Raw genomic sequence first — 27,931 nt, 5'->3', positions numbered from 1 at the left:
GATTGGAGATGAAAGCTTTTCCCTGCTGGGGAGGAAGTTTCATAGATCTTAGTGGGACTTACCTTTGAGTAGATGTTGTACTGTAAATAGAGTTGTCACCTGATGAAAGACAGTTGATGAATTATGTATGAGTTTTATTCTTTTAATTGAGTTAATCTGCATATATTTGCAGATGAGAAAAAAATGCTTTAAAAGAAAAAAAAGCATACTCTCTTTGTTTTCCGATGATTCACTTGTGTGTTCCAGGAGGCATCCGCTTAGAAGAAGCATTCCCCTATATGTGAGAGAAAGGGTAGAATGCCTCTTTTAAGCTGGTGCTTGTTGTCTGTAGTTTGTATAAGTACTTGCTTCAAAAATTAACTTAAAACAGCAACCTCTTCCAACCAATGTATTAGACTTACATGAAATTGATCAAAACATGTTTGTTTGCTTGGTTGATCTAGCCAGATGATGGTTGAAATGTTTTAACTGTATTTTTTTTCAATGGGCTTCTTTTAAAACACAGGTCTAGAGTCAGGGATAAGCTGCTGCTGTCCGATAAGAACAGCCCCCCCCCCTCTACATTCCCCCCATTTGAAGAGCATAAGAGCCCTGTTGCATTCTGGCCTTCTCTAACTTCTTTCTCCCCACTGGCCTTTCCTTGCTTCTGTGGGAGTCTTCTTCATCTTGGTGCCCTCCAGATGTGTTGCATTGCACCTGCAGCTCCCATCACCCTCAGCCAGATGAGGCTGGTGGGGACTGTAGTCCCAACAAATATGGAGGACACCAGGTTAGGGAAGACTGCTTTTTGGTTTTTAGATTATACGTCTGAGGCCAGGCACTGTGTCTTCAGGTTTATAGATAGGAAGTCTTGTATAGAAATTTCTCTAGCATGTTTTCTTTTCCCCCTCTTGGTCTACCGAGTTTTTCTAGAGCAGCTACTCTAGTGCCATAAGGGAGGCTGCAGCCTTTTGCTGATAGATTGATTGGTAAACTTCCTGGAATGGCCAGATTTTGAAAGTATTGGAAAAAAGACCATTTATAGATAGATAGATAGATAGATAGATAGATAGATAGATAGATAGATAGAGGTTTTGAGTCCTTTTCTGAAAAAGTCATCTAAGGAATTCAGTGGAGGAGAAGAAGGAGGATGTACCAACAGTAGTTGGAGAAGAAGCCTCCCTTGATGACCTTACAGCATCCTTCTGTAGCCTGGTGCCCTCCAGATGGGTTGGACCAGAACACATCTGGCAGCCAATGGCCATGCTGGTTGGGAATGATGGGGGTTGCATTCCAGCACATCTGGAGGGCACCAGGGTGCAGAAGCATGCCTTAAAACCAGGGAACTCTGATCTAGGGAGAGGCACGCCTTAGATATTTGGGTCCCAAGCCATTTAGGGCTTTCAAGGTAAGCACACCAGAAACTTGACTTTGGCTCGGAAGCAGATAGGTAGCCAGTGCTGCTCTTTTTGAGTCTGTGTAATTTGTCCCCACCTGGCTGTAGGGGTTTCATTCCTGGCCGCCACATCCTGCACTGGCAGAAGCTTCCAAACATTCTCCAAGGGCAGCCCCACATACAATGCACAACAGTGATCCATCTGTTTTGGTTTCTCCTGTGATTGGCAGTAGCCCTCCAGGCCTGAGACAGTATTCTTGCCCATCCCTACCTGAAGAATTGAACCTGGGACTTTCTGGGTGCAAAGCAGGTGCTCTACCGCTGAGCTGTGGGCCCTTCCCCAGAGCGGGAAGTGTGGAGAGGAAGGAAAGGTGATGGAGGAAGAGAAACACTGAGGTGTATGTTTTTTTAAAAAAAAAACTAGTCAATCAGAGAAGGCCTGGGGAAATTGGTACTTCTTGAGGCTCTTCTGGAAGAGTGGGAGGGACTGGATCATATGACTATCTGGAGGCAAAAGTACAGGGCTGCCCAAAAAAGTTGGATGGATGAAAACAGCTCTTGGGACCTCAGCTGGAATTTGGAAGTCTGAGTCAGGAAGCAAGCTTGCCTCCCTGGCACCCTGTACACCTCTCTAATGAGGTCTGGCTCTTGCTTAGAGAACGATCCTGGATCTTTAGGAACATGGGATGCTACCCCGAGTAGCCCAGTATCATCAACACTGTCTGGGAGCAGCTCCCCAGAGTTTCAGGAAGGAGTTTTTCTAACCCTGCCTGGAGATTCGCGGGATTGAACCTGGGAACTTCTGCATGCAAAGCAGGGGCTCTGCCACTGAGCCGTGGCCCCCTTTGCCACTGTCACATCCCCTGCCACATGGGCTTCTCCATCTGCAGACCTCCCCGTGTCCCTACAAGTGTAGGTTCAGTGACCTTTGCTAGGATCCAGGGAGCATTCTGCAAGAAAACTTTGGTTACTGGGCAAATTCAAAATATAATGAGTGAGTGAGTGAGTGAAGCACACCAAGACTTTTGCTCCCCCTCCCTTTCGACTCCAGCCCTGTAAGCAGTAGTGTAGCAGATCCAGGGCTCACAGGGATGCAGCGCCAGGACGTTTTGTTCACCAGGGACACTGACATCATCTTTCACCCCCGCAGAATTCCCTGTTCCCTCCGAGCTTAGCTGCAATCCTCATGGTAGCTTGTTGGGCTGGGGTATGAATTTTCCTAGCTTGCATATATTGTAATGCAAGCTTGGTCTCGAATGGGCAAATAAGAACTTCCAGAACAGGTTTGTTGATATGGATCTGCCTGTATTTTGGGACTCCCCTTGGGGTGTGTCTATGGGAACTGTCATGAGGAAGACCTGCTAGAGTGACCTTTGATGCTCTCTGTCTCTGTGTGTGGCTCTTTGGATCCTTTGCCTCCCATCATTCATTCATTCATTCATTCCTTTCATTTATTATATTGCTATGCTGCCCCATAGCCAAAACTCTCTGGGCAGTTCACAAAAATTAATAGCGATTAAAAATACATCATACAAAGTGCAAAACCATTTACATAAGAACATATAAACAGATAGCACACACACAGGCAACATATATCTAAAAACCATTTTTCAAACAGTCAGCCAAACTGATTACATCAAATCACTTGCACCCAATGAACCAAATCAGAGTGCACTGGCAGGAAGCCATGGATATATTGGGTGATGTGTGTGTTTCTTCTGTCCTTCTTTTCATCTTTTGCCACTGTGTCCCCCCCTGTCCCCCCCCGCCAGTCTGCTGGAAACCATGTTTCACTACACCGACGAACCCAGATTCACCATAGAGCAGATCGACTTGCTTCAACGCCTGCGGCGCACTGGGATGACGCGGCACGAGATCCTGCACGCCTTGGAAACCTTTGACCGCCTCGACCAGGAGCACAGCGACAAGTTTGGCCGGCGGTCCACCTACGGGGGCGGGGGCGGAACCTGCAGCAACAGCACCACCACCAACGTCCCGGCATCGTCCTCCACTGCCACGGCTTCCACGCAGACCCAGCACTCTGGGATGTCCCCGTCGCCTAGCAATAGTTACGACACCTCTCCGCAGCCTTGCACTACCAATCAGAACGGGAGGGAGAGTAACGAGAGGTTGTCCGCCTTCAACGGGAAGATGTCGCCCACCCGCTACCCTCTGGCCAACAGCATGGCTCAGAGATCGTACAGCTTCGAAGCCTCCGAGGAGGACTTGGATGTAGATGACAAAGTGGAGGAGTTGATGAGGTGAGCAAAGCCATGTTGCATAGACCGAGTTTCCCCCTCCCTGTAAATGCTCCTCCCTGCCCCCAGCACTGACACTTCAGGGGGTCAAACCCAGGCCACCACCATAATCTGTCTCAGAGCCAAGCTGGTTCAAGTTGGATCCTGACCAGATCTCTGCTCATCTGGCACACACTGCACAGCCTCAGGTTGGGTTTGGATGAGTATCCAACATCTGGCACACTGCTGAGTTGTGTCAAGGTTTGGGTTCAGCACCTGGTGGAGAACTTGCGTGGTTTGGGTTTAGAGAGGGAGGCTACTCCCTTTTCCTTTGGACTGGAGGCCAGCCACTTATTGTGTGGTCCAGTGGAGTGCACAGTAGGAGTGACAGCTCCAAAGAGAACTCTCTCGGGCTGGGTCTTTGAAAGGTCCTCCCGCAAACCTTGTCCACTACCTGTATTATTTTCTTTGTCTTTAAAGAAAATACAGTTTCAACGCAACATAACAAACATTCTGACGTAGTCTCCAAGCCAGCTTCAAAAGATGATTTGGATTAAGTGATAAACGGGTCCGTCTCTATTCAGCCATAAACAAATAATTAAAATTCTGCATTTGATCAAACCTGGATTTGATCAACACACACACACACACACATACACACTGGAATATGAATTCAGCAGTATGCATAGATGATACAAATGATCATATTTCTGCATTTAGAGAAACTATTTTTATTCTGATTTTGCCAGAATAAAGGCAGAGCAAAGTGTCATGGAAGACCCTGAATCCGCCTTCTAGTGATGTGAGATTTCACCAGGCAGTGCCCAAGGAAGGTTTGGGCATCTCTTTATGGCCATAAGGGCTAGAAATGTACAGACTCCTGGAACATACAGAGTCCAGGTTGAGATTTTGCCACCTGCCTATCTGGGGTCGGAGCATTCACTTTACCAAAAAGACCACACGCACCATCGTGGTTTCACCACATGCGTTCCTGTGTTAGACCTTGAGAGTGCTCCCGCCACTGTTGGCTGCTCTGAGGTCCTTCTCTGGCCATCCATTCAGCGCATTATCCATTCCCCTAGCTCTGTTCTAGTGGTCTCCCTTTTATGCTCAAGCAGGATCCCAGCAGGCTTTGGATTGGTAACCAGAGTGGATTTGATAGGCCCATGCAAGACTTATGTGCTTAGTTGTGTATAACGCATTTGGCTAACCAAGTCTGCCTTCCTTACCCCATCTATATAGCCTTTGCCCTCTGTGGCTTCTCCTTCTTTCACCCTCCTTGCCCAGCCTAGTGCCTCCCTCAATCAGTCTTTCTCCTGTTTTGCCTTGATCTTTGCCCCTGGCACTTTAATTCCCCAGCCTGATACAGTGATAGCTCAGAGACCATAGCTCATAGACCATAGCTAAATGCCTTGCACGTAGAAGGTCCCAGGTTTGATTCCCCCCACCTCCACCCCCAAAATAAAGGGTGTCTTGGCTAGCTGGGCTGGAAAGACCATTGTCTGAATCCCTGGAGAGCCATTACCAGTCAGAGTAGACAATGGCCTGGTGTGCACAGAACTCTAAGCCATGGTGTGGTTTGTTGAAATCTGGCTTGTCGTTGTGTCTGAGCCCATCCCCACAAACAAACCATGGTTTGTGAAGCAGCTGCAAACCACAAATAAAAGCCATGGTTTGTTGCTGGCTTGCGAACTCTGACATGTCTAAACCATGGCTTGTCATCCCAGAACTGTGGTTTATTCCCTGGCTTGTTTGCACTTGCCTGAATTTTCTCCAGTTTTCTGTAACATTCCCAGACATCCGTAGGCTGGATGGGGGTTGCAAAAGCTCCACAATTACCTTTGTGCTGTTAGGGTGCAAGCAGGCATCAAGTTCTTGGGTGGGGTTCTTCTTGCCCCCAATCTTCAGCAGCCCCTATCCCTGCTTCAGAAGTCTGCTTTGGCCTCCACTTCTGACACCATGTAATAAGTTAGGGGAGAGGTGCGGAACCTCAGGCCCCAGGGGCCGAATCTGGCCCTCCAGTGGTCCCAAGCTGGCCCTCTTGGGTTCCCCAGAAGGGCACGCCTCTTCTCCTGGCCCCACCCCCACTGGATTGGTGGTTTTCTGGCGTTTGTGCTGCTTTTTCCCCATTCTAAAAGGTGCAGATGTCTCTCCAAGACTTCGTTACTGGCGGTAAGCGCTTAAGGTAAAATATGCTGATATTTTTGGTTTTTTTGGACCCACCCAAAAGTGCAATGCAGCCTCCGAGAGCTTCTCTGAAATGGAATTTGACACTTGGGGTGGGAAAGAGGTTCTGCAGCCCTGAGTTAGGGGTTCTTTCATATGAAGGTCTCACAACAGAAAAGTTAATATTGTTTATTACCAGATAGATCTATTTAGGAGTAGCTTCTGTTGGAGCTCCTGTCTCTGCTGCCGGCACCACTCCCTTCTCCTAGGGATCACCTACAAACTCCCCTCCCTATGCTCTCTAAATTACAACAATCACTACCCTGTCCGCCCTGAAATGGAGGTACTCAGAAAGAGTAGCCTGAAAACGAAACCGCTCTGAAGGCTGGCAAAATGGGCAGGAGAGAAACAAACCAGAAATAGGGTAAATTAGCTGCCGTTTGCTCATCTGCAAGACAATTTGTGGCTAAAGCAACAACCTGTGGTTAACATCAACCATGGTTTACCATTATGTGTGAATCCAGCCAATGCTGGGTTAGATGGATCCAGTGGTCAAACTCTGTATATGGCAACTTCACGTTTCTCAAGCAGCTCTTAGATGGAGGAAGGCAAGGAATCTAGTTTTGTTGGTGGGGTTGGGAGAGCTCCATTTTGAATTCCATGGCCATGCCATGTATCTGGTAAGCCCGGCCTTGTCCACCCCACCAGATTGCATGGCCATGGCAAAGGCCTGTGGGAACACTGCAGGGGGGGGGGGGTATCCTTACGCCCAAGGTGTCAAAATGTGACTTTTGCTTTGATGCTCCATTGGGCTGTGTTCCCATGAGCCTTGTTTTATGACCGAATTTCCCACTGCTGCTTTTTCTTTTTTAAGATGCTGGTGGGAGAGATTTATTCATTCCCCTGTAATGAAACTTTGTGCATTCCATATGGCTTGCATGAATTTATACAGGCCGTGAGTCATCCATTCTCCTCCTTGTATGCTTTGATCAACCGATGACACTGATTAAAAGAAATGTCTGCTGGCGAGAGTGATATATCAACCCTTCCCCCCCTCCCCATAAATGCATCTTCAGGTTCTACTGTGGTCCTGACTTTCTCTCTTCATTTGTCCTCCCCACCCCTCCACCCCCATTTTGGTAGGAGGGACAGCAGCGTGATAAAAGAGGAAATCAAAGGCTTCCTGGCCAACCGGAGGATTTCGCAAGCCGTCGTTGCGCAGGTAACAGGTAAGAACTCAAAAAGCCTGGCCCTTTTTCCATCCCAAGGCACTGCTGCTCCGCCGTCTCGCCACCTTCGTCTGCCAGCGCAGATGTTGGGATATCACTCGGCGTTCTGCATTGCGGTGCAGATCTGTCAGCTTAGTCATGATAATGTATGCCTTTGATTTAAGACCCATTGTCCCGCACGTCATGAAACTTCCCCAGTGAATCAGTGTCTCTTCTTCTCTTCCCCTCCACACACACCTCCGCCTCACTGCTCGGCCTGCTTGATCTTTTTCCCCTACGTGGTTTATGCTAGTAGGAATTGTGTGTGTGCGCGCGCGCGCGTGTGTGTGCATACTATTGTAACAAACATCAAGTGCTTTGGCGCAAGCTGAAACGGCTCTATTTTTAATTCTGAAGTCACACATGGTGAACGTCACCTACAGCAGCCTTACCCAGCCTGGCACCCTCTGGATGTGTGGGACTACAACTCGAAGCATCCCCAGCCAACATGCCTGTGATGTCCTGGCTGGGATGATGGGAGTTGTACTCCAACCCACCTGGAGAGTGCCAGGTTGGGAAAGGCTGACCCTATTGCCTGCCTTTTCAGTGTGGGGAGATGAGGCTTATCTTTTGGACTAGGTACCTTCAGGGAGACGGGCAGCCCTTTTGGCACTTAGCTGGAACGGATGTTTAATCATACTGCTTTATTTTATTAGATCTATAACTCACCCTATCTTATTAAGCTGAATGAGGCTGACACTACCCCTCCCTTCCCTTTTTCTCATTAACCGCTGAGGTTTTGGTTGTGAGCCCCTCTGGATAGGCACTTTGGTTTGTTTTTCTTCTGCCATGATGGGATCCTACTGAAAGTGGTTCTCCAAATGTTGGTCCTGATGCAGCCAGAGCAGCAGCATCTGTGCACAGGAGAGAGGGCTCACCAGGCTTGGGGGTGTGGGGGCGAACAGAAGCACAAAACCCCCCATAAAGGGGGATCTGCCCCTCAGAACAGCTGAATGAGGACTGAGGGTGCTCAGTCAGCATGGGATGTTGTCTGATGGGTGAGGGGGCGGGGCTAGAGGGAGGGGGAATGGAGAGTACCCTGGAAGTGGGCACGCCAGGCTGGAACCGTGAACAGGAGCATTTCACACTGCAACCTTCCTGATTCAGATCTCACTTACAAATGATACAATTCCTAAATCGGATGGCACCCTTTTACAGAATGTTTCGTTGTAATCATCCCTATTCGTCTCCAGCCATTAAATACAGCAGGCGGACAAACAAAATATGCGCAAGGGGCCATTGCTCAGTGGAGCGCATGCTTTGCACGCAGGAGGTCCTAGGTTCAGTCCCCAGCATCTCCAGTTAAGTAGATTGCAGCTACCAGGGCTGGAGAAGAACCTGGAGAGCTGCTTCCTGTCAGACGAGGCCGTCCTGGGCTGGATGGACCATTGGCCAGACTCTGTGCAAGACCCGTTCATAGGACTGGCATTGCTTCTGAAAATGTTCGAGTCCTGCTGAACCTTGGAAGAGGGTGCATTCCAGAGCACTCATCATCACTGCTTCTTTATGCACCCTTGCCGCATGCGTTGCGTGAAGGATATGCTCAGGAAGACATGCTTGGTTGACCCAAATTATGGGAACCTGTTAATAGAAGCCAGATTACTTTGGTAGATAGCATAGCAGGGTTCAATCTGAGAGACCTGGAATCAAATCCTGCCACCTCCATGGGCTTGGTGGCCTCGGGAGCATTGGTGTCTTTTCACAATGGCTTCCCATGTGTCTGTTTGGCTGCATACATGAGATGGGAAGCAGGGCCTTTCCACCAGCCCTGCTGAAAGACCACTTGGTTCCTCCCCCCTTCCCTCCCCATCTCTTTTTCCTTTTGTGTTTTCTTTTTAGATTATAGGCCTGTGGGCAGGGGCTGTCTTTTTACTGCTGGTGTATGGAAGCCAGTCTGCAAAGCTCTTTGGCTGAGAAGTGGAATAAAACGGCATTAAATAAACACATTATTATTTATTATTATTTCTTTGAAAAAATAAATTATGTATTGCACATGCAGACACATGCTGTTTTGCTGTGCAGACGTGATAGCCATAGGATGTAATTACATCTGAGCAGCCTTTGACCTCAAATCCCCATCTACAAAGTGGGAGAAACAGTGGTTTACTTCACAGGATTTTATTTGTTGTAGTTCAGTTTCTACCCTGTCGGTTTTCAAGGGCTTCCTAATAACAGTTTTAGGAAAGGGGGATAACTCCCCTTGAATTCCCCATTCACATATAAATGCTGTAGAAACTAAACTTGCACCCCATACCTTTTTCAAGTCTAGCTGTATTTATTGATTTATTTTCTACATGCTTTTCTACATCAGGTTCTGGGGCGCTTTACAGAATTGCAGTTGAAGTAATAAAACATATATATGCAAAAGAATAAACATGATATTAAAACAACAACAAAAAATGCAGAAAAGGGCAACTAAAATGATCAAGGGGCTGGAGTGGGAAGGTTACAACAGCAGGGATTGTTTAGCTTGGGAAAAAAGGAGGGTAAGGGGAGGCATGATGGAGGTGTACAACATTATGCCTGGTGTGGAGAATGTGGATAGGGAGACATTTTTCTTCCTCTCTCATAATACTAGAACCCAGTGGGGTCATCCCATGAGGCCTGTTGGTTGGAGATTCAGGACAGATAAAAGGAAGGACTTCTTGACACAGCATATAGTTAAACTATGGAACTCGCTACCACGACATGTAGTGATGGCCACCAACTTGGATGGCTTTAAAAGGGGGTTAGACAAATTCCTGGAGGAGAAGGCTATCGGTGGCTACTAGTCCTGATGGCTATGTGCTACCTCCAGTATCAGAGGCAGCGAGCCTGTGTACACCAGTTGCTGGGGAACATGGGTGGGAGGGCGCTGCTGCATTCGTGTCCTGCTTGTGGGTTTCCTGTGGGCAACTGGTTGATCACTGTGTGAACAGAATGGACTTGATGGACCTTTGGTCTGGTCCGGCAGGGCCCTTCTTTTGTTCTTATGAAAGAATCGGAGTCCAAACAGGAATTGAACTGTGATGGATCCCTAAGGAAGTATGTTCCCCAGTGGTAGAGGAGCCCTTGAGATGCAAGATCATTTCCAGCCAGACTGTAGATATTGTCGGCATCTCCTCTGCCTAGTACAAACATTTAACCAAGTGGCAGGCAGACGGCTTTGCAAAGTCAAGCTTTCATGGTATGTTCAGAATTAACATGCATGCTCACACATATGTGCATGCATGTTACTCCTGGTGGAAAATATTAACTTCTTTAGTCCTGGTGGAAAATATTAACTTCCTTCCCTTGCTCCAGGGTTGAGTTAGGAGCCAGATGGACAGGAAGAGAGAGAATTGGCATTACCAGGGCCCTCCGCTGATGTTGATTTAAGGTGCAATCCTAAGCATGTTTAGACAGAAGAAAGTCCTACAACTCCCAGCATTCCCCAGCCAGCTGTGCTGGCTGGAGTTGTAGGACTTTTTTCTATCTACACATGCATAGGATTGTGTTCATAGAGGGATTAAATCTGCACAAACTTGCACATGAATAATGCAGTTCTGAAGGAGGAAGAAGCATCCTTTTTTGTTTTTAGATAATGCATCCACATGTTACAATGGGCCTCATCTTAGAAGAGGCATTACTTTTGGGAGAGAGGAGGGGGAGGAGGAAGAATGCCTCTTCTAAGATGAATGCCTCTTCCACCAAAACTTTTATAAATATAACAATCTCGCTACCTCATTCATCAGAGACATATTTTTAATTGATCAAAAGCTTTTACATCAGTTTAATTGAGAGGATAAATCCAGTAATAATTGCAGTACCAATCATGACTTTAGGTTATCTAAAACATTCATCAGATCAGATTTCAGGGTGGGGTATGACACATAGAGATGGCACGAGACCATCTAGTTCAGCCTTCCCCAACCTGAAATGTATTTATAGAGTTAAAGGTTTCTGTTGTATGATAAAGAAGACCCTGATGGGTTGGGCCTGCTATTAATAATATACAGATCAGGCGAATGATGGGTGTGACCAGCAACTAATAATAGCTTGTGCAGAACACCCCAGTAGTGATTTAGCTCTTTCTTTAATGCTCACTCCCTCTAGAGGTGAGATTGGAGAATAATGCGTGTTGAGAACAGACGGGGCGGTGGGGGAGATGGAATTGCAGGAGTGGGGTCTTTCTAGTTCACCCTGATCAGCACCCAGATGTATCTCACAGGCAAAAAGGGCCGTGTAGAGATGTATCGCTCCTGCCTGCCACCACCGCCATTACTCTGATGCTTAAATCCGAGTGCAAAAAATGCTCTAGGAAAATACTCCCTCCTTCTCTTTACGTGTGATAGAGGGACATCAGGTCAGGTTCTCTTGAAGATACGGCTGCTTCTCTCATTCTGCTCCCAGGCAGCGTTTCTGATCCAGCCAGAAATGAATAGTGACTGGCTGCTGTTTACTGCTGGGTGTTGCGCGTGCCTGGCCGGATCGTTCTGACCAGCGCAAAATGAACGGCCGAGTGAGTCATTCCATTTCCTGGTGGACGTGTTCATAATGTCCTGTAAGCCGCTATCCTGCTCTGTCTATCTCTTCCCTCCTCCCCACTGGCCCCATCTATCTGTGCAGGCGGTCAGAGCAATTAATCACAATAATGTCATCTGAAAATTAGGTCTCTTCAACTGGAGAGCTCAGAGCCTTTTATATGAAAAAATGGGGGGCATATTTGTAATACGTGGCGAGTGTATTCTGTCCCAAAGACACCCAAGCTGTGTGACCAGGAAAAGACTGCCCCCCCATCCCACCCCACCTTTATAATGGTCATCGTTTGATGTACACCTTCAAGGCATTCCTTCACACAGTCCATGGTGTGCTGCTACAGGTGTGAGTTGTAATCCGGGGTGGGCAGAAGGTAGATCTCCAGTAGATTTCCATAAATCCCTGCCAGCATAGCCAATAGTTAGGAATGCTGAGGGTTGGCATCCAAAACATCTGAAGATCTACCTTTGGTCCACCTCTCGTATAATCAACTAGACTGGAGTTGCCGTATACCAGGTATGGGGAACTCCTTTCAGCCTGAAGGCTGGATTCAGTTTCAGAGGAGCTCTCGGGGGGGGGGGGGATTACAGTGGTGGGCAGGGCTGAAGGCAAAAGGGGCAGAGACAAAACCCAAAAAAACAAAACCAGCCCAGCATATTTTAGATGAAAGCTCTTTCTGCCATAGGAGAGGCATTTCAACCTTTTAGAATGGGGGAAAAAACAGTGCAGAAGCGGTGAAACCACTGACCGATCCATGGTTGAGGGGGAAAGGGCAGGGCCAGTGGAAGGGGGTGTCGGTCAAATGGGCTGGATCGGGACCCCAGAAGAGCTGGATCTAACCTCTGGGCCTGAGGTTCCCCACCCTTGCCTTATATTAGATCAGACGATTGGTCCGTCTGACCCAGTGTTGCCTACTCTGACTGGCAGGAGCTCTTCAGGGTCGTGGGCAGAGGCAGCTGACTTTTCCATCGCCTGCTACCCATTTTTGTTTGTTTGTTTTTACTGGGGGTCGTGGGGATTGAATCTGGGACCTTCCACATGTCAGGCGTGTGCTCTGCCACTGAGCCAAGAGAGTGGGGGCCGATGGTAGTTCTGGAGGGAGCGCATGCCACGGTTTGGGGCAGCACAGGAGGAAGCCTTTTCACATGTTCCTGACAAACAGGGCTCTGTGGGTAGCGGGTGCCCTCAAAGTGGGGTCCTGGGAATAGACAGCTCTCTTTCTTCTGGCTAGAGGGACGCCCTTGGGGCTGTTCCAGTGCTATGCGCCTACGCAACCATGCAGTGGAGGCTGATCGCTCCAGGGTCAGTGGGGCGGCAAATCCGTTCTGGCTTTCAGTCAGAACCAATCAGAACTCTAAAGGAGCTATCCAGGGTGCACCTTGAATAGCTCCTTTAGAGTTCTGGCTGGTTCTGACTGAAGGCCGGAGTGGATTCACTGCTCCACAGACATCAGACCTATCCACTGCAACCACTGCTGCCGCTGAACCTGGGCTCTCTTCCTTCATCTGATATGTCATCAGAGGCTCCCAGGTGCTTTTCAGGTTAGGAACTTGTTGGGCTTTCATTTCGTTAAAGAAGGGTTGATATTTTGGGAGTGCCCTATTCCACACCAGGCGTGACGCTTGCAGGCAGCGTTAGGTTTCTCTGCCGAGCGCTGCTCAGGTTAACTGAACAGCTGGGCTGGGGCTGGGGGAGAGAAATGCTGCTGCCGCTGCTTTCCACCTTCCTTTCTTTCTCTCTCACCTGCAGGTATCAGTCAGAGCCGGATCTCCCACTGGCTGTTGCAGCAGGGATCGGACCTGAGCGAGCAAAAGAAAAGGGCCTTTTACCGATGGTACCAGCTTGAGAAAACAAACCCCGGTAAACAAAACCAAGCCGAGTCACTCCGGCTGTTCCCTCTGAACCAAACCTTTTGCCTGGCGGCTGTGAGTGTTGTTGGCTTCATCATGCTTCAATCGGCATGGAGCCCCCCTCCCCACCCACCCACCCACCCACACTGGTCACAGTCCATTCTCAGGGATGGGGGTTGGAGGAGATTGGGGCAGGCAGCACAAGAGTCTTGTATTCCTTGGAAATGGGACAGGGTTTTCCCATATTGTTGTGAGATGGGTGGATAGGGGTTGAGCTGTTCATTCCAGTGAAACCAGGAGCCATTAGCATGAGGCCATTTCAAGAGCGCCGGGGTTAACTGAACACTCTAAAGTGCATTTAACAGCATTGTCTGGTTACCTTGTTTGGTTGCCAGTGGGTGGCACTATTCTTTTTTTTAAAACACTAGTGTAAGGAACACAGTGGTTAAAAGGACAGCATCCTTCTTTGATTTCTGTCCCACCTTTCGATCCAGAAGTTTCCCCAATGTGCCCTGCAGAAGATATAATTGTATTCGACCCCCTGTGGTGCAAAGCCTTGTTCTAGGGTAGCATATTCTCTCCCCACACACCCTTCAAAAACTCTGCAGTTCTCATTAGGCTACCATGGCTGTTCCCTTGGCCTTCCAATCTATCTCACGCTCCTGGCTGGTGTCTGTTGGGTGGCCTGCCGCCTGCCTGAGTGCTCCTTCGTCCCCTCCTTCCCAGGACTGCACCTCTTTTCAAGGGCAGAGAGGGAGGAACTGGAATGGGGCAGCCACTGGGCCCCAGGTGAGCTGCTGAGTTGGCCAATGAAACAAGAATGGGAAGGAGAGGCTGGGCTAGGAATGTCTGCCACTGGGCCATCCGTTTTTGGGGCCTTTTTGGCCTTGATGGAGTTCTGCAGCATGCACAACTCAATTTGCATCTGTGAGCTGAGTGGCGGGCTTTATCCCAAACTCTGGGAACATTTTTTCCACAGGTTCTGCGATTTGTGCAAATTGCTCAGAGATTTGCGCGGATTGCAGAACATGTCAAAACAATGCACAAAATGCCTTGAAAATCTGTGAACTGGCCCGACTTGCTGCAGCCTGAGTTAGGTGCCATAGGGGAAACGGGAACGAAGTTTCGGGGGGGAACCTAGGTAAACCCTAGGTAAATCCAGCTCCATCCCCCAAATGGATTTTTCTGACATCCCTAGACCGGGCAACATCCCAGGAATTTATTGTGGCTCACATATTCCTGTACAGGGCACCAGCCATTGTGCACTTTAGATAGTACCTGTCTTGCAGCAATTTCAGAAGGGATGGGTCCCATCAGTCTGCCCAGTGTGTGTTTTGCCCTTCTGGTGTATGAGCCAGGGGAAGGTGGAAGTTCAGTTTTAACCCTTGAAGAAGTCAGGGTGAAAACAAGAGTTGGAAGGGACCTCAAAGGTCATTTTGCCCAATCCCCTGCTGATGTAGGAAAGCCACTACCATAGCATTCTTGATAAGGTACTGCTGTCAGAGATCTTCTGGATGGTTCAGGTTTTTTAAACAGAGGCTGGCTGACTTCTGAGATCCCTTCCAACACTATGATTTTGGGAGGCGCTTCTGTATATGCTTGAGACTAATCCTTGGGCAATCCTACCACGGGTACGTGCCAGGTGCCTTAAGGGTAGAAACAGGCGATGCACAACGGTATGGACAAAATGTTATTGGGCAACTCCCAGTCAAAGCAGGGATGATGCTTTGGAACAGCCTTTCCCAACCTGGTGCCCTCCAGATGTGTTGGACCTTCGCCTCCCATAATTCCCAGCCAGCATGGCCAATCATGCTGGCTAGGATGTATGGGAGCTGCAGTCCAACACATCTGGAGGGGGTCAGGGTAGGCAAGGCTGCTTTGGAACGACACTGTGGCTCACACCGTGGCCTCCACATCCGCTGAGGCCCCAGGCTTCGCCTTGCTAATCAGACTCCAGGCAAGGAACCTTCATTCCCCTGAGTTGCTCTTTCATTTTTGGCCCTCAGACCTTCCAAAACCAAAGCAAACCAGCACCTTTTCCCTTCTTTTTTGTAACTTGACACTGTCACATGGATGCATTTCCTAAAAGAGTCCAACCTGTCTGCCAGTAGGTGGTTTTTCTCTGTCGCTGGTAATCCTGTGCTAGAAAAGTAGGAAGCATTGTATCTCCCCCGCAGAAATGAAGCAGCACTATTTAAGCAGGGCAGATATGAACATCTTTTTAACCTGCTTATAGATGCCCATCTTCCTTTCATCTCTGGGTCTGGCAGGAAGAACCTGGGGTGGGGGTGGCATTTCCTCCTGAGTAACCAAAGGGAGGAGATGCGTTCTCCTGCTTGGGGGGATTAGCCTCAGAGTTGTCAAACCACTTGGGAGTGAAGAGTTAGCTCAAGATTAATTCTAGAGTACATACCTGGATTTGTATTTTGTGGAGGGAACCTAGCCCAGCGGCAAAGCCCTTGCTTTGCATGTAGAAGGTCCCACACGAGGTTCGATCTCTGGCATGTCGAGGTAGAAGGATCAGTTAGCAGCTGATGGAAAATACCTTTGTCTGCCTGAGGTGCTGGAAAGCTGACCTTCTATAAGGCAGCTTCCAGGGTCCCCATTTTAATATGGATTTTACGAGGTAATTGCTTTCTCCTCAAAAACTGAGAACTTTTACATCACCCCTGTATTATTTTTATGAGGTGCATCTGTGTGTGTGTGTGTGTGTGTGTGTGTGTAAAAATCAGGGATGGGGAACCTCCAGGCTGGATGTGGCCCTCAAGGGTTTCCCATGCAACCCTCAAGCTTCTTTTGCTGTTATCTCCAATCACTGATGCGAGATAGCAGGGTATTTAAAGGCAGTTAACCTTTAAATACCCTGCAAAGAATCCAGCTGTTGCAAAGATTTTGAAGCCTGCATTTTGAAGGCAGGAAAGCTGCTTGCTTGTGAGTAGACATGCAGAGGCTTGGTATCTGGCATTTTATTTGAAAGGCCTGCTGAGTAATTTGGTCCTCCTTATATCTGAGTTGACTTTAACAAGCCTTGTCCTGCCTACTTGTGAGTAGGCTGGAAATGGTGGTGATGACAAGTGGAATGCACCCCCCCCACCCAGACCTTTCCCATTTTGCAATGTGGCCCTCAGGCTGAAAATGGTTCTCCATGCCTGATGTAAATAAAGGTCCTAAAAAGAGCCCTGCTGGATCATATCAAGGTCCATCTGCTCTAGCGTTCTGACATGAAGGTCATGGCCCTCCCCCATGGACTGACCCCACATCTTTGGTTCAAGAGGTATACAGCCTCTGCACCTGGAAATTCCATTTACTTCTGCCCACTGCCCATTGATATGTCTTTATTTAAAGCATTTTCACACTGGCCTTCAACTGAAAAAGGCTCCGAGAATAGCATACACGGGGTAAGGCAGTCTGTGCCCTCAGGCTTACTATCTAAAGGCACGATGCAAAAGGAAAGGGGTTGGGAAGGAGGAGGAAAAAAGCAAACTTGGCGTTAGTTCTTTCTTACGAAGGTCTTACAGGTGTTCTTTCTGGCACGGAAAGGTGGAACAAGCTCCATAGAGCTGCCCCTTCTCTGGCCAATATATGGGGCTAGGTCGGTCTTCCCCTCACTGCACTGTTCTTCCTGGGAGACAGGGGTCGCCCTTGGGCCACTAGCCCATGGATGAGTCCGCTAGCTGATGGAGCTACTCCTCCAGGAGTCCTTCCCACAGGGGTTCTGTAGAGTGCACCAATCCCCCTGGCTACTCTGTGTTTTGGACTTGGGCCAGAGCCCTGTTGCATTGGTAGACTCTCGTGTCACCCTGATGGATCGTGGAGTGCCCACGCTTCGACATCTGGGATATTAATTCATTAGGACTGACTTGATTAGTCTGGTTGGCAAAGAGCTAGCTGGTCCTTGCGAGAGGATGAGCAAGTAACCTTGGCTGCATTTCCCCCCGCCCCTCTCTCTGTCTCTCTCTCGGACGCTGCAGGTTTGGGTAGACTCAGAGATGTGCTGGCTTTGGCTTGCAACAAGCCATTCTGACTGCCTGTGTTCCTCACAGAAATGCCAGGGCATTTTCCTTGGGCTCAGGTTCGCTTTCTGTTTTGCTTGACCGTTAATGGCTGCATTTGACACGAGTGGAGGAAGGGAGACCCCTCCAGCTCCCAGGAGACAACTTCCCCAGCCCCACAGAGCTCCAAAGATTGCAGCCAGGTCTGCGCGCCCTGTGCCCCCCCCCCCCCCAAGGTGGCCTGTTATTTCCAGGGCTGGGAAGAAAAATCAACATTTCTGCTACAACGAGGCAACCCAACTCCTGCCCGAGAAGAGCTGAATGACTCAACCTCTATGTGTTTTGCATGTGATTACCACTGCTTTATGTGCCTTACAGCACGAGCCTAAGAATACTCACACAGAAGTAAGTCCCACTGAATTCAGTAGGATTTGCTCTCCTAAAGTGTGTTTAGGATTGCAGCCTCCTGCTACTCATGGGCAGGGGAGCTGTGTGGGACCTTGAACACCAGCTCTGATGACTGCCGGGTGTTTCACTCAGCCATTTATGTATTTAAAATTATTTTTAGGCCGCCTTTAAGGGTCAAACCTTGCTTTTCCTTCTCCAGCTTCTAAGGCTTTACTCTGGCTTGCCCACATGCTTTCAAACCCATCTTGGCCTCCATGAGGGCTGGAAACTTCTTATTTAAGATGATGAAAATGGAGTTACTTGAGATGTTGAGCTGGTATTGGCGCAGAAGAGTGGAGCGACGTAGTGTGGGGGGGAGAACCTTTCTTTAAGTTTGAGGGTTGCATTTCCTTGGGGAGGGGGAGGGGGTGGGGCCAAAGCCAAAAGTGGGCGGGGACGTCCCCATTCACATCCATCCATCCACTCTGGCATTCACACTCCACCTCCACAGTTCGCACACATCCATACATCCCCTCCTTTCACACACAGTCTTCAAGGCCATGCTCAGAGAGGAGGAATGTTCACATTTTTCCCCAACGTCCGTTGTCTACATCAAAACTGAAATTGAACAGAACAGCAGCATTCTTTCCATTTCCCATGTTCAGGGGGCTTGCAAGCCTCATTGCTTATGCCAATGTTCTTCACTGCAGGGCCCGAGGCTGCTGGCAGCTCCCAGTCACTGCAAGGGCAGCTCTCCACCCTGCTGTCCCCCCTCTTTCTGCTCCCTCCCAGCAGGGACTCTCGCATGGCCATGCTGTTTGCTTTTGCGGGGGGCCAGCTGCTGTGATCCGGGCTGCTGGAGGAGGCCTCGGGGGTGGGGGGGTCAGGAGACCTGCCACTCCTCAGCCGTAAGGTGGCTGGGGGGAGAAAGAAAGCACTTCACCAATTAGCTGTGGTGGGGAGGAGCTCCAGAGCCAAAGCACAATGTGATTGGCTAGCTGCAGCACTGGAGCACTGAATGTGCGGGTGAGAGAGAGAGAGAAAGCCATGTGGACCTGCGCTGGGAGAGTGTGCAGCACTCAGCAGAGCAGAGCACTCTCTCAGTGGCGAGAAAACGAACCGTCCCAGTCCAAGGACCAGGTGAAATTGTCAGAATTTGCCCGCCTGATGACTGATAGATGAAGCCTTGCATGGATGATGGGGAGTGGGATGGGTGGCCAAACAAGGCCTCCAGCCGAGTCCGGTGCACAGCGCTTAACCGGGGGTGGGGCGGCGGGAGAGGCCCCCCTCGGCCTGGGAAAGCCCTCCAGCAGGCGTTGGCAGCAGTGCCTAGAACCAAAGTGGCCGCCGTTTTAAAAAATAGCAAAGATTGCTGGCTTACGTAGTCAAAGCAGCATCACCCACACGCAAGAGGGAGGGATCAACAGACCAGGACAAGGGCAATCCTGGAGGTCTGTGAACGTACGAAAAAGCTTTAGGGAAAAAGCCCTAGGGTGGGTGAACCACCAAAAACAGCCCACTCAGGACTAAGTGTGTTCTGTGGCCAGAAAATGCTGACTGGGTCTCAGGTGTGGGGATGGAATGGAGCGGCTGCCATCCTGAGCAACAGCGCTTCACACTGCAACATGTTGTTGCCGATCCCGCTGGTCATTTTTCTAAACTTCCATCCAGTCCCCTCAGATTTGTCTTGTTTCTAAACGAAAAAGCCTCTCACCTTCTCCCCTTTCCTTGAAAAGCGGGTTGCAGATGGTGCTGCCGTGGGTGAGGATACCCCTCTCCATTTACAGGCGATTAGCATGAGGGAGTCACCAAATGCTGGACCGAAGAGAGCCTTGAACCAGCAGCGCTTTCAGGGTTGCAGCCAAGCTCGCTCATCTTCTAGCCACATGGCTCTTTTGCGTCCACAGTGCTGATACTCCGAGGCCGGTGGGGCAGGGGAAAGTGTGTTTTACATTCTGAAAGCATCCTTGTCTATAAGTGATTTACATGAAAGCAGACGTATGGCAGAAGAAAATTGTATAGATTTTTTTTTTGGCATGGCCTTCCTTTTAACTAAGAAGCATCTTTGAAATCCTTGCCTTATAGAATTTACTTTTCATCTGTTACCTGGATGCTAAGCAGTGCAGAAACTCATTCTCTTCCCCGTTTGGCTTTGAAGTAGAGTGTGAAGGATCTCCTGAGAGAAGGGGGCCTACTTGATACCTCAAAGGCACCCTTCACATTGCAGATACTCTTCTGAATATTTTGCATGTGTTTGCACAGGGTTTCTTTAAAAACAACCCACAATCCACCATGAATCTATTCCAGAAGTGCCTTCAGAGTTGAGTGCTTTGTTTCTATAATTATCATATCAGGATTTGCCTTATACTGGGTCAGATGGTTGGCTCACGTGACCAGTGTTCTGATGTGGAGTTTGTACATGAAAAGCATGTGCTTTGTGGCTTTGGGGTTTGCTATTCTGTTCCCCAGATAAGATAAGCTTGATAAAAGACAAACAAACCCCGTGGTGGATATAGACTGCGGCATTTGAAATCTTTATCGCTATTGGCTAGAAGAATCTTGGCGTTCATATACTGAAATGAGACATTGGCTCAGCTGCTGAGGTGATAAGGAATGTTCATGAACATTCCAGCTGCTCACAAGCAAAAAACTAGAATAAAAATGTACTACATGTTAGGCAGAAGGAATATGTGGTTCTGGTGAAGGGAACAGGTGCAAAGAAGGGAGAAGCCAGTGCTATCACAATGGTAGACAACGATGAGAGAGAGGGAGGGAGGGAGGGAGAGATAAAGGGGGTATATGAGTGATGTACGTTATAAATGTACTGACTTAATTGTATGGGCTCGGATTAAATCTGCATACATTTTCATCTGGATAAAATGATTATTTTTAAAAGGGAAAAAAGCAAGGTTTCTCACTATGAGTGAGAAAGGGACAGCCTCTTATATCCCTTGATTGGTCAGGATTATCTTTCTGTGAGCTCACCTTTCTCTGAGTGCAGGGTGATCTCTTGTCCTCTGTTGTATAGGAAGTCCTGTGGAAGTAAGAATGGCCGGGGTGCATGTGCAGAGGAGCATCATCTCCATCTGCAAACCCCAATTTCTGTCTCATATCGCCTAGTTGGTCATACTGGACATCCACTGGCTCTGAAGGCACAAACTCAGCAGCACAGAGCACAGGAGGACGCCTTCTCCCACCCATGCAGGGACAGCCAGGAGATCTAGGGGACACCCCTTCCCCCTCCCCACTTGTCACGTTGATGGGTGATGTGCTCATAGATAATGTATATATTGTGACTTACGCATGTGTTGCGCCAAAGTCCTACAAGGTGGTGCCTTCTGTGTAGGAATTTTGCCCTGTAGAATGTGGCCCTTTGCTTAGAAACTAGATTTGGGGGCAAGAGAATGGTGGTCCTGAAGCAGAGAACGTGCAGGCATGTCACTCTCTTCATTGAGCTCGTTGACTTGACTTCTGCGTCTGCAGCTCCTCCACTCCTGGGTGGGTGGGAACCTCTTTGTCCTCCCAGACTGCCGTCTCCATCTTGATTTCCGATGAAATGAGTGCTGTTCCTATTGGGAGCTGAATCTTTGTCGCCAGCCAGGCTAACAAGAGGAGTGGGGTTTTCCGTTCGGTGGGAAACACTTTTTGTCTTCCGCTTTGCTTTTTCAGGGGCTACATTAAGCATGAGGCCGGCCCCCATCCCAGTAGAAGAACCAGAATGGAGGCAGACGCCTCCCCCGGTCACCGCTACCTCTGGGACCTTCCGCTTGCGGCGGGGCAGTCGGTTCACCTGGCGAAAGGAATGTTTGGCTGTCATGGAAAGGTGCGTGACTTGCCCAGGGCTTGAATGACTTAACCGTGGGTGGGCGGCACTAGATTTAACCATACAATGGAGAGATGTTTCTGTATTGTGGAGGACTTCATGGATGATTTTATGGAGCCAGAGGGAGATGTTTCTCCTTCTTCCGGATATGATCCAAGCCAGACGGTATCTGATGTAAACAGTGGAAGGTCACGGGGCTCACTGGAGGAGGGGCAGCTGAGTCAGCCCGTGATGCGTTACCTGGTCCTGTAATAGCGTTGCCTGAGCAGATTCTGGGACAGAACTGGCACCAGCGTTTCTTGCAGGAGTTGGTTCTTAGTAGCCCGCTGCTGCTGGCAGGTAGCCATTTCAGAGGTGGGTGGGGACAAGCCTGTACAACTAAAACGGGGTGGGGCACTGTTTTCAGGGAGAGGCCCAGGTGCAGGCCAGATGATGTCAGTGGGTGGGACTACACCCCAGGCATCGTTTGGTCAGGGACCCAGCCTTCCTGTGGGTGGGCCGGGGAAAGCGCCTCCCCTGCCCCCACTAGAGCACCAGGTGGAGGAGTTGTCCTTTGCCCTGCTCTACAGGCACCTGTGCCCATTGGGGAGGATGTGGGGTAGCCAAAGCACTTTGCATATCCTCATCCTCTCTGCTGAGTGGGGAAGAGGAGCGCTGGGGAATCCTGCTATCTCCATGGAGTGGGGGCTTGGGGAACGCTTGGAGGGGGAAGCTGATGGGGGCTGCGGGCTGGACGGGGAATCTCCGTGTGCCGGATAGGATTCCCTATCTCTGCTCTAAGGCATGTCTGAAGGAAGCATTGTCTTCAGGACTAGTTGTAGCTCCTTAAGGATCCATTGGAGAGGTTTTAGCTGGGACCTGTAGCCATCTGGTGACTTGGCTGGGCTTGCCCTCTAGCAGGTCATTCCAAATGGTACCACGACGGTCATCTTGTTTCTTCACTTCCACTGGATGAGTATTGTATGCTTAAGGATCTGTAGCCAATTGTAATTCAATTCTCCTTCCTGTGCTGCTTTGTTGGAATTTCTCCCAGGGCGCATTATTGGTTGCTCAGGTTTGGTTTCTGTGCAATAGATTCAGAAGTGCACTCTCCTCCGTCCCTCCCTGCTTTTGAAATTTTCTCTTGGAATATTTACGATCTGAAGGTTAAAGAGAAGCAGCCGCTCCAGCGAGTCAACATCTATATTTAAACTGCAGGCTGGGTGTGGTCCAGATCACTGCAATGCGAGCTCTTCCATCCTGCCACGATGGTGATATTCCCCCCCTTGACGAGCAGGGACGTCCCCGCCTTCGGCACCTCCCACTTGCAAAACAGACCGCCTGTGCCCTGGTCTTGAGAGGATGGCTCGCTCCCCGCTGGGGAAGGAGCTGCGTTTGTTATGGCCGACCCTTTGGGTGTCCATGGGGGTCCAGCTTGGAAGTGTTTTGTCCTTCACATTTCTAGCCTGCCCCGGCCCAGAGTGGGCACCAATGGACTAGAGAGAAACAGAAAACATAGCTGTCAGAGTTGGATCTGAGCCCATCGTCCCAAAGCAGCTCTGGTTCTGAGGAGGAGATACAATCCGTGGGAGAGGAACTCTTTCAGGTTTCAGAGGCACAGCTGGAGGGAGACCCCCCCCCCCCCGCTCAGATTCCTGGGAACGGCAGGGACAACTTGAGCTTTTAGATGGCAGGCACAAGCGAGAGGTTGCGGGTGCTGAGCTGAGGAGCTCAGCCCGATTGGCTCGACCTCAACAGCTGCGCCCCGAGGCCCCACAGGAAAGGGGGAGAATTTCCCCTCCTACTCCTTAAGTTCAGAGAGTTGCTGCGCTTCCTCCAAATGGAGACCAACTGTCATCCTAAGTCTTAGAAACCCCTGGTAGGCTGTCCCTTTGTAGTTCCTCTGAGTCTCAGGCAATTAGCATCTGTAAGCCTCCTTAGGTTGAATGGAAATAAAGCCTTGGAAAGCAGCCCCTTTTGTCTGACTGTTGATTCTGGCTATTGGAGGGTTCAGAAGACAACGGGGGAATTCCTGACAATAGCTTAGCATGAGTACAGGTCACACTGTCCGGCTCTGACTTCTCTTGGGGGGTGAGGGTGAGGGTCTGGCGAGGAGGAGGAGGAGCTGGTTGGGGAATGGCCCCTGCCCCCTGGAAGAGTCTGAGGTCCACTTCTCGGAGGCAGTGGTGCCTCCTGGGGGTTGGGAGGACAGAGTGTGGGATCCAAGGTGGAGGGCCCCACTTGTGAAGCTTGGGGGACTGGGTTTGACTCCTCCTCAGAGGTGCTGCCACTAGAAAGCTCAGGCTCAGAGGGCCCTCCTTCTTAAGCCATGACAGACGTCGCAGATGCCATCTTAATCATCCTCGCAGCAGTGTTTTTTTCTAGCTGCAGAGAGCACGCTCCCGTTTTGACTTATCTACCAAGGAACCCGCATAGGTCTGACACAGAACCCCTGCGTGGTCTAAGAGGATCCTTGGAAATGTTGTGGGGCACACACTCGGTTCACAAGGGATGCTCTCCAGGGCCGTTGAGCCTCGGGGTCATTCCACAGGGACCCTCTATCGCGCCCATCTCTCCCCCGCAGCTCTCCATTGCCAGGGAAGCATGTCATGTTCTGACCATGAGTGGGAACCCGCGAGGCAAGCAGCAGCCCCAGCATGGCAGGCAGGGTCAGGCTGGAGCTGCAGGACTTCGGACAGCTCTGAGCCAGCAAGGGACTCCAGCAAAGTCTGCAGCTCAGCTTTAGCACCCCCTCCTTTGGCACCCCCTGGCCTGGGCTGCCCTGTGTCCAAGCCTTAAAGGGACATCCCTCCCCCTGGCCTGGCGCCGAGCACTCTGTTGCTTCTCTGCTGTTCCTCTCCAGGCACGTAGGCTGGCTGGAGTGGGAGGCCAGAGGGGCTTGAGCAGGCTGGACCCTCAGTGGAGGCTCAGGGGATGCGATCTCAGGCGGGTGAGTGGTGTCTGTCTCAGCGGTCCCGAACTCAAAGGGTTCCTGGTTGTGGGGCTCAGGCATGGTGTTGGGGCCCAGTGCTTCTGCAGTCAGTGTCCCTGGCCCTCCGGACTCAGCTGGCATCTCACCCTCCCTCTCAGTGGGGAGATCTCTGCTTGCAGGAGGGATCAGGATAGGAAGGGTGGCAGTGGTGGCTTCTGAGAAAGCCCAGGGTTCCCCAGACCACCGTTTGGGAACCATTAGCTTACGACAACCTTCCTAGGTAGGCCACTATTCTTATCCCTATATTCCAGAATTGGAGGAAGGATGAGTGAGAGAGAATGGCTTGCATAAGGCTACCTTGTGGGTCTGTGGCAGAGGTGAGATTTGAACTCGCGCTCTCAGTCAATATGCTGTAGCAGCTCCTGTTGCAATGTATGTTAAGACCAATTAACACGAGTAAACATCCCCCACCCACCCCTTATTTACCCAGTCTGCTAGATCTTTCACGATAGTTTTCCATGTTCTTGGATTTGCAGAAGACTTGAGTAGTCCTGCAGATGGTTTGGCAGGTTTGGAATGAGATTCTTATTAGTGGCGTGATTTTTGTCTGAGCTGCTGCATACTGTGGCAACTCTGCCTTGTTTCAGGGAGTGAGTATTGAATGCCAGGTTTCTGACAGGCTGCCCCTCCAGTCATGCCACAGAGATGATTGCAGGAGGCCGAGATGGGCATCTGCTGACTTTTTACTTCAAAAGGATCCGAAGGAACCTTTCCTGTGAACTGAGAGTCAGAATAAATTGCCCTGTTGAAAGCCACAGAGGCTGGGGCCAGGACAGCTTAGTCACAGGCGCCCTGTTGCGAAATATTTAATTTAATTTCATTTTATTACCTTTCCATGCCGCCCAATAGCCAGAGCTCCCTGGGTGGTTTAACAGAGATTTAAAAACCCCAAATACAATATAATAACGTAATATAAAACTATTTTCATACAAGAATATAAAACAGTTTTGCACCATCAACAGTGAAATTCGCAGGACCCATTCAAACTCTTATCATGTGCTTTCAAATACCTGGGAGTAGAGGAAAGTCTTAACCTGGGATCAAAAAGATGACAATGTTGGCGCCTGGTGGACATCACTGCAGAAAGCATTCCATAATTGGGCCACCACCGAGAAGGCCTTCTCTCTTGTTCCGGTGCTGTTGGTAGAACATCAGGATGTGCCTGAATGGAGGCCAGGAGGAAGGGACCAGAAGGCAGGCAAGGCACAGAAATTCTGCCCTAGGACTACTAGCCTAACTTTCAGTGCAGTCTACACTTCATATGCTGGCCTTCCAGGAACTCAGTAAAACTCCTAGTTTTGCTTCCTGCTTGGGTAAAGCATTTGACAGCTCCCTGTATGTGGCTGGTGAGCTGTGTTTGGGTTGGTGGGTCAAAACCTGTGTGGGCCAACTGTAAATTTCAGACGTCTTTTTAACTTTTGTTTATTTAAGTTTATGTCCCTGTTTTTGACATCAGTCCGCAAAGTGGCTCACAACATTAAAATAGAGTAACAATAAAAACACATTCAAAGATATCACATAGAGAACACGCACACGCTCAAGCACACACACACACACACAGCAGCCAAGGAACCATAAAACAGGGATGGGGGACATGTGCCCCTCCAGGCGTTGTTGGAGAGCCAGTGGGGTGTAGTGGTTAGGCTGTTGGACTACGACTGGGGAGATCCGGGTTCTAGTCCCCACTCAGCCATGGAGCTCAGTGGTGACTTGGGCCAGTCACTGATTCTCAGCCTAACCTACCTCACAGGGTTGTTGTGAGAGTAACACGGAGAGGAGAAGGGCCATATAAGCCACCTTGGGTTCCTTGCAAGAGGAAAAAGGTGGGATATAAATGTAAAAATAAATGTAATAATAAATAAATCTCCCATCATACCTCAGGGTGATGAGTGTTGCAGCCCAACAGCATCTGGAGGGCGACATGTTCCCCATCCCTGCAACAAAACAAGAGTGATCTATAAAGCACCGGAAGCAATTATAAAAGGTCTTCCGGAACAAAAATGTTTTCAACGCCTCTCCAGACATGGGGAAAGAGAGTTTTTTGGAGAGAATTCCACAGCTGTGGTGCCATCAACGAGATGGCCCTGGCCCTGGTACCCACAGATTGCTTAAAGACTGGCCAAAGAGCAGGGCCTCCAATGCTAATCTTGGGCAGGCTCATAAGGGTGAAGATAATCTGATCCTGATCTATGTTGAGCAGGGGTGTGGAACGTCAGGCTCGCTGGCCAAGTCTGGCCTGCCGAGGTTCCCAATCCAGCTCTCCAAGATCCCCCAGACCCAGATGCCTCCTGCCCTGGCTCCACTGCCTCCCCCCCTCCCCGTGATCATTTTAGGGTTTCCCAGCTTTTGAGAATCCCCCCCACCAAGATTAAGACTCTATTATTCTGACAGGCCTCCCCTTTTTAGAACTCTTGTTCCTTTTGCTGACCTTTGTGTACTGTTTTTAAGCTGTGTTGTTTTAAGCTGTGTTTTATTGTTGGATTTTTATTTTTATTTTTTGTTAAATTGTTTAAGTTCAAAGTTGTTTTTAGTTATATGTTTGTGTGTATTGTATGTGTGCTTTTAAGTAAATAGCTTTTAAACTTTGTATATTGTATTTCAATGTTTTAACTTCTGTAAACTGGCCAGAGAGCTTCGGATATAGGGTGGTATAGAGGAGATGATGGTGATGATGATAATAGGCTGAAAAGCCTCTCCTAAGGTTTAGTTATGGCCACAAGAGCTTTAAGCTCAAATATGCTGGCATTTGGGCCCCACCCCTTTTGGCCTAGGGCCCTCCCCCCTTTGTCTTCAGCCCCCCCCCCCGGAATGCGGCCCCCAAGAGCTTATCTGAAATTAAATTTGGCCCTTGGGCCGAAAGAGGTTCAACACCCCTGATGTAGAGCTATTTGCACAAAGGGAAAACTGGTAACGGCAATTTTTACTAGTTCAGAAAATTCAAAATGAGCCTCACCCATGTGGGAATCGGCAGCCTGTGCGCTACATGGCACCCTGATATTCATGCGCTTGCGTTTACATATATGTGCCGTGGAGACGAGATGCCTCTCCCCCACAACTCCCAGATCTAACTTCTCCATCCCTGGGGAGGCTGAAGTCTGCAGAACGGCGCGTCACCTACCTCACTCTAGTGACGTTCTAAGAAGGAGCCTCCGAAAGGCAAGAAATATCGTCAAGAATGTACTAGGGGCAGGTACCATACAACTACGACGGCGAGTGCCCCTTATAAACTGGGGCAATTGGAGCATGTGTAATCCTGTATAATAATGACCTATAAGGCAGGTCAATAATGTTATCCATTTTACAGATGCAAGACCGAGGCCAAGAGACAGCGGCTTAATTAACGCAATCTAGTGAGTTTATGGCAG

General features: G+C 49.5%; 1 protein-coding gene across 22 annotated transcripts in view; it reads left to right on the top strand.

Moving 5' to 3' along the window:
- HMBOX1 (homeobox containing 1) overlaps positions 1–27,931 on the top strand; it is a 153,003-nt gene that overhangs the window by 80,754 nt on the left and 44,318 nt on the right. For all 22 annotated transcript variants that reach the window (XM_084829459.1, XM_084829457.1, XM_084829458.1 and 19 more), the window contains 4 exons: positions 3,148–3,636; positions 6,922–7,007; positions 13,293–13,403; positions 21,442–21,595. In XM_084829459.1, the coding sequence (XP_084685585.1) occupies positions 3,148–3,636; positions 6,922–7,007; positions 13,293–13,403; positions 21,442–21,595 (840 nt within the window). The remainder of the gene's footprint in view (positions 1–3,147; positions 3,637–6,921; positions 7,008–13,292; positions 13,404–21,441; positions 21,596–27,931) is intronic.

The sequence above is a fragment of the Heloderma suspectum genome, chromosome 1, assembly GCF_057233095.1.
Source record: "Heloderma suspectum isolate Gila_16-S chromosome 1, 16-S_ref, whole genome shotgun sequence".
Lineage (NCBI taxonomy): Eukaryota > Metazoa > Chordata > Lepidosauria > Squamata > Helodermatidae > Heloderma > Heloderma suspectum.
Note: the sequence above shows the minus strand (reverse complement) of the source record. Positions and strands in the feature narration are given on the sequence as shown.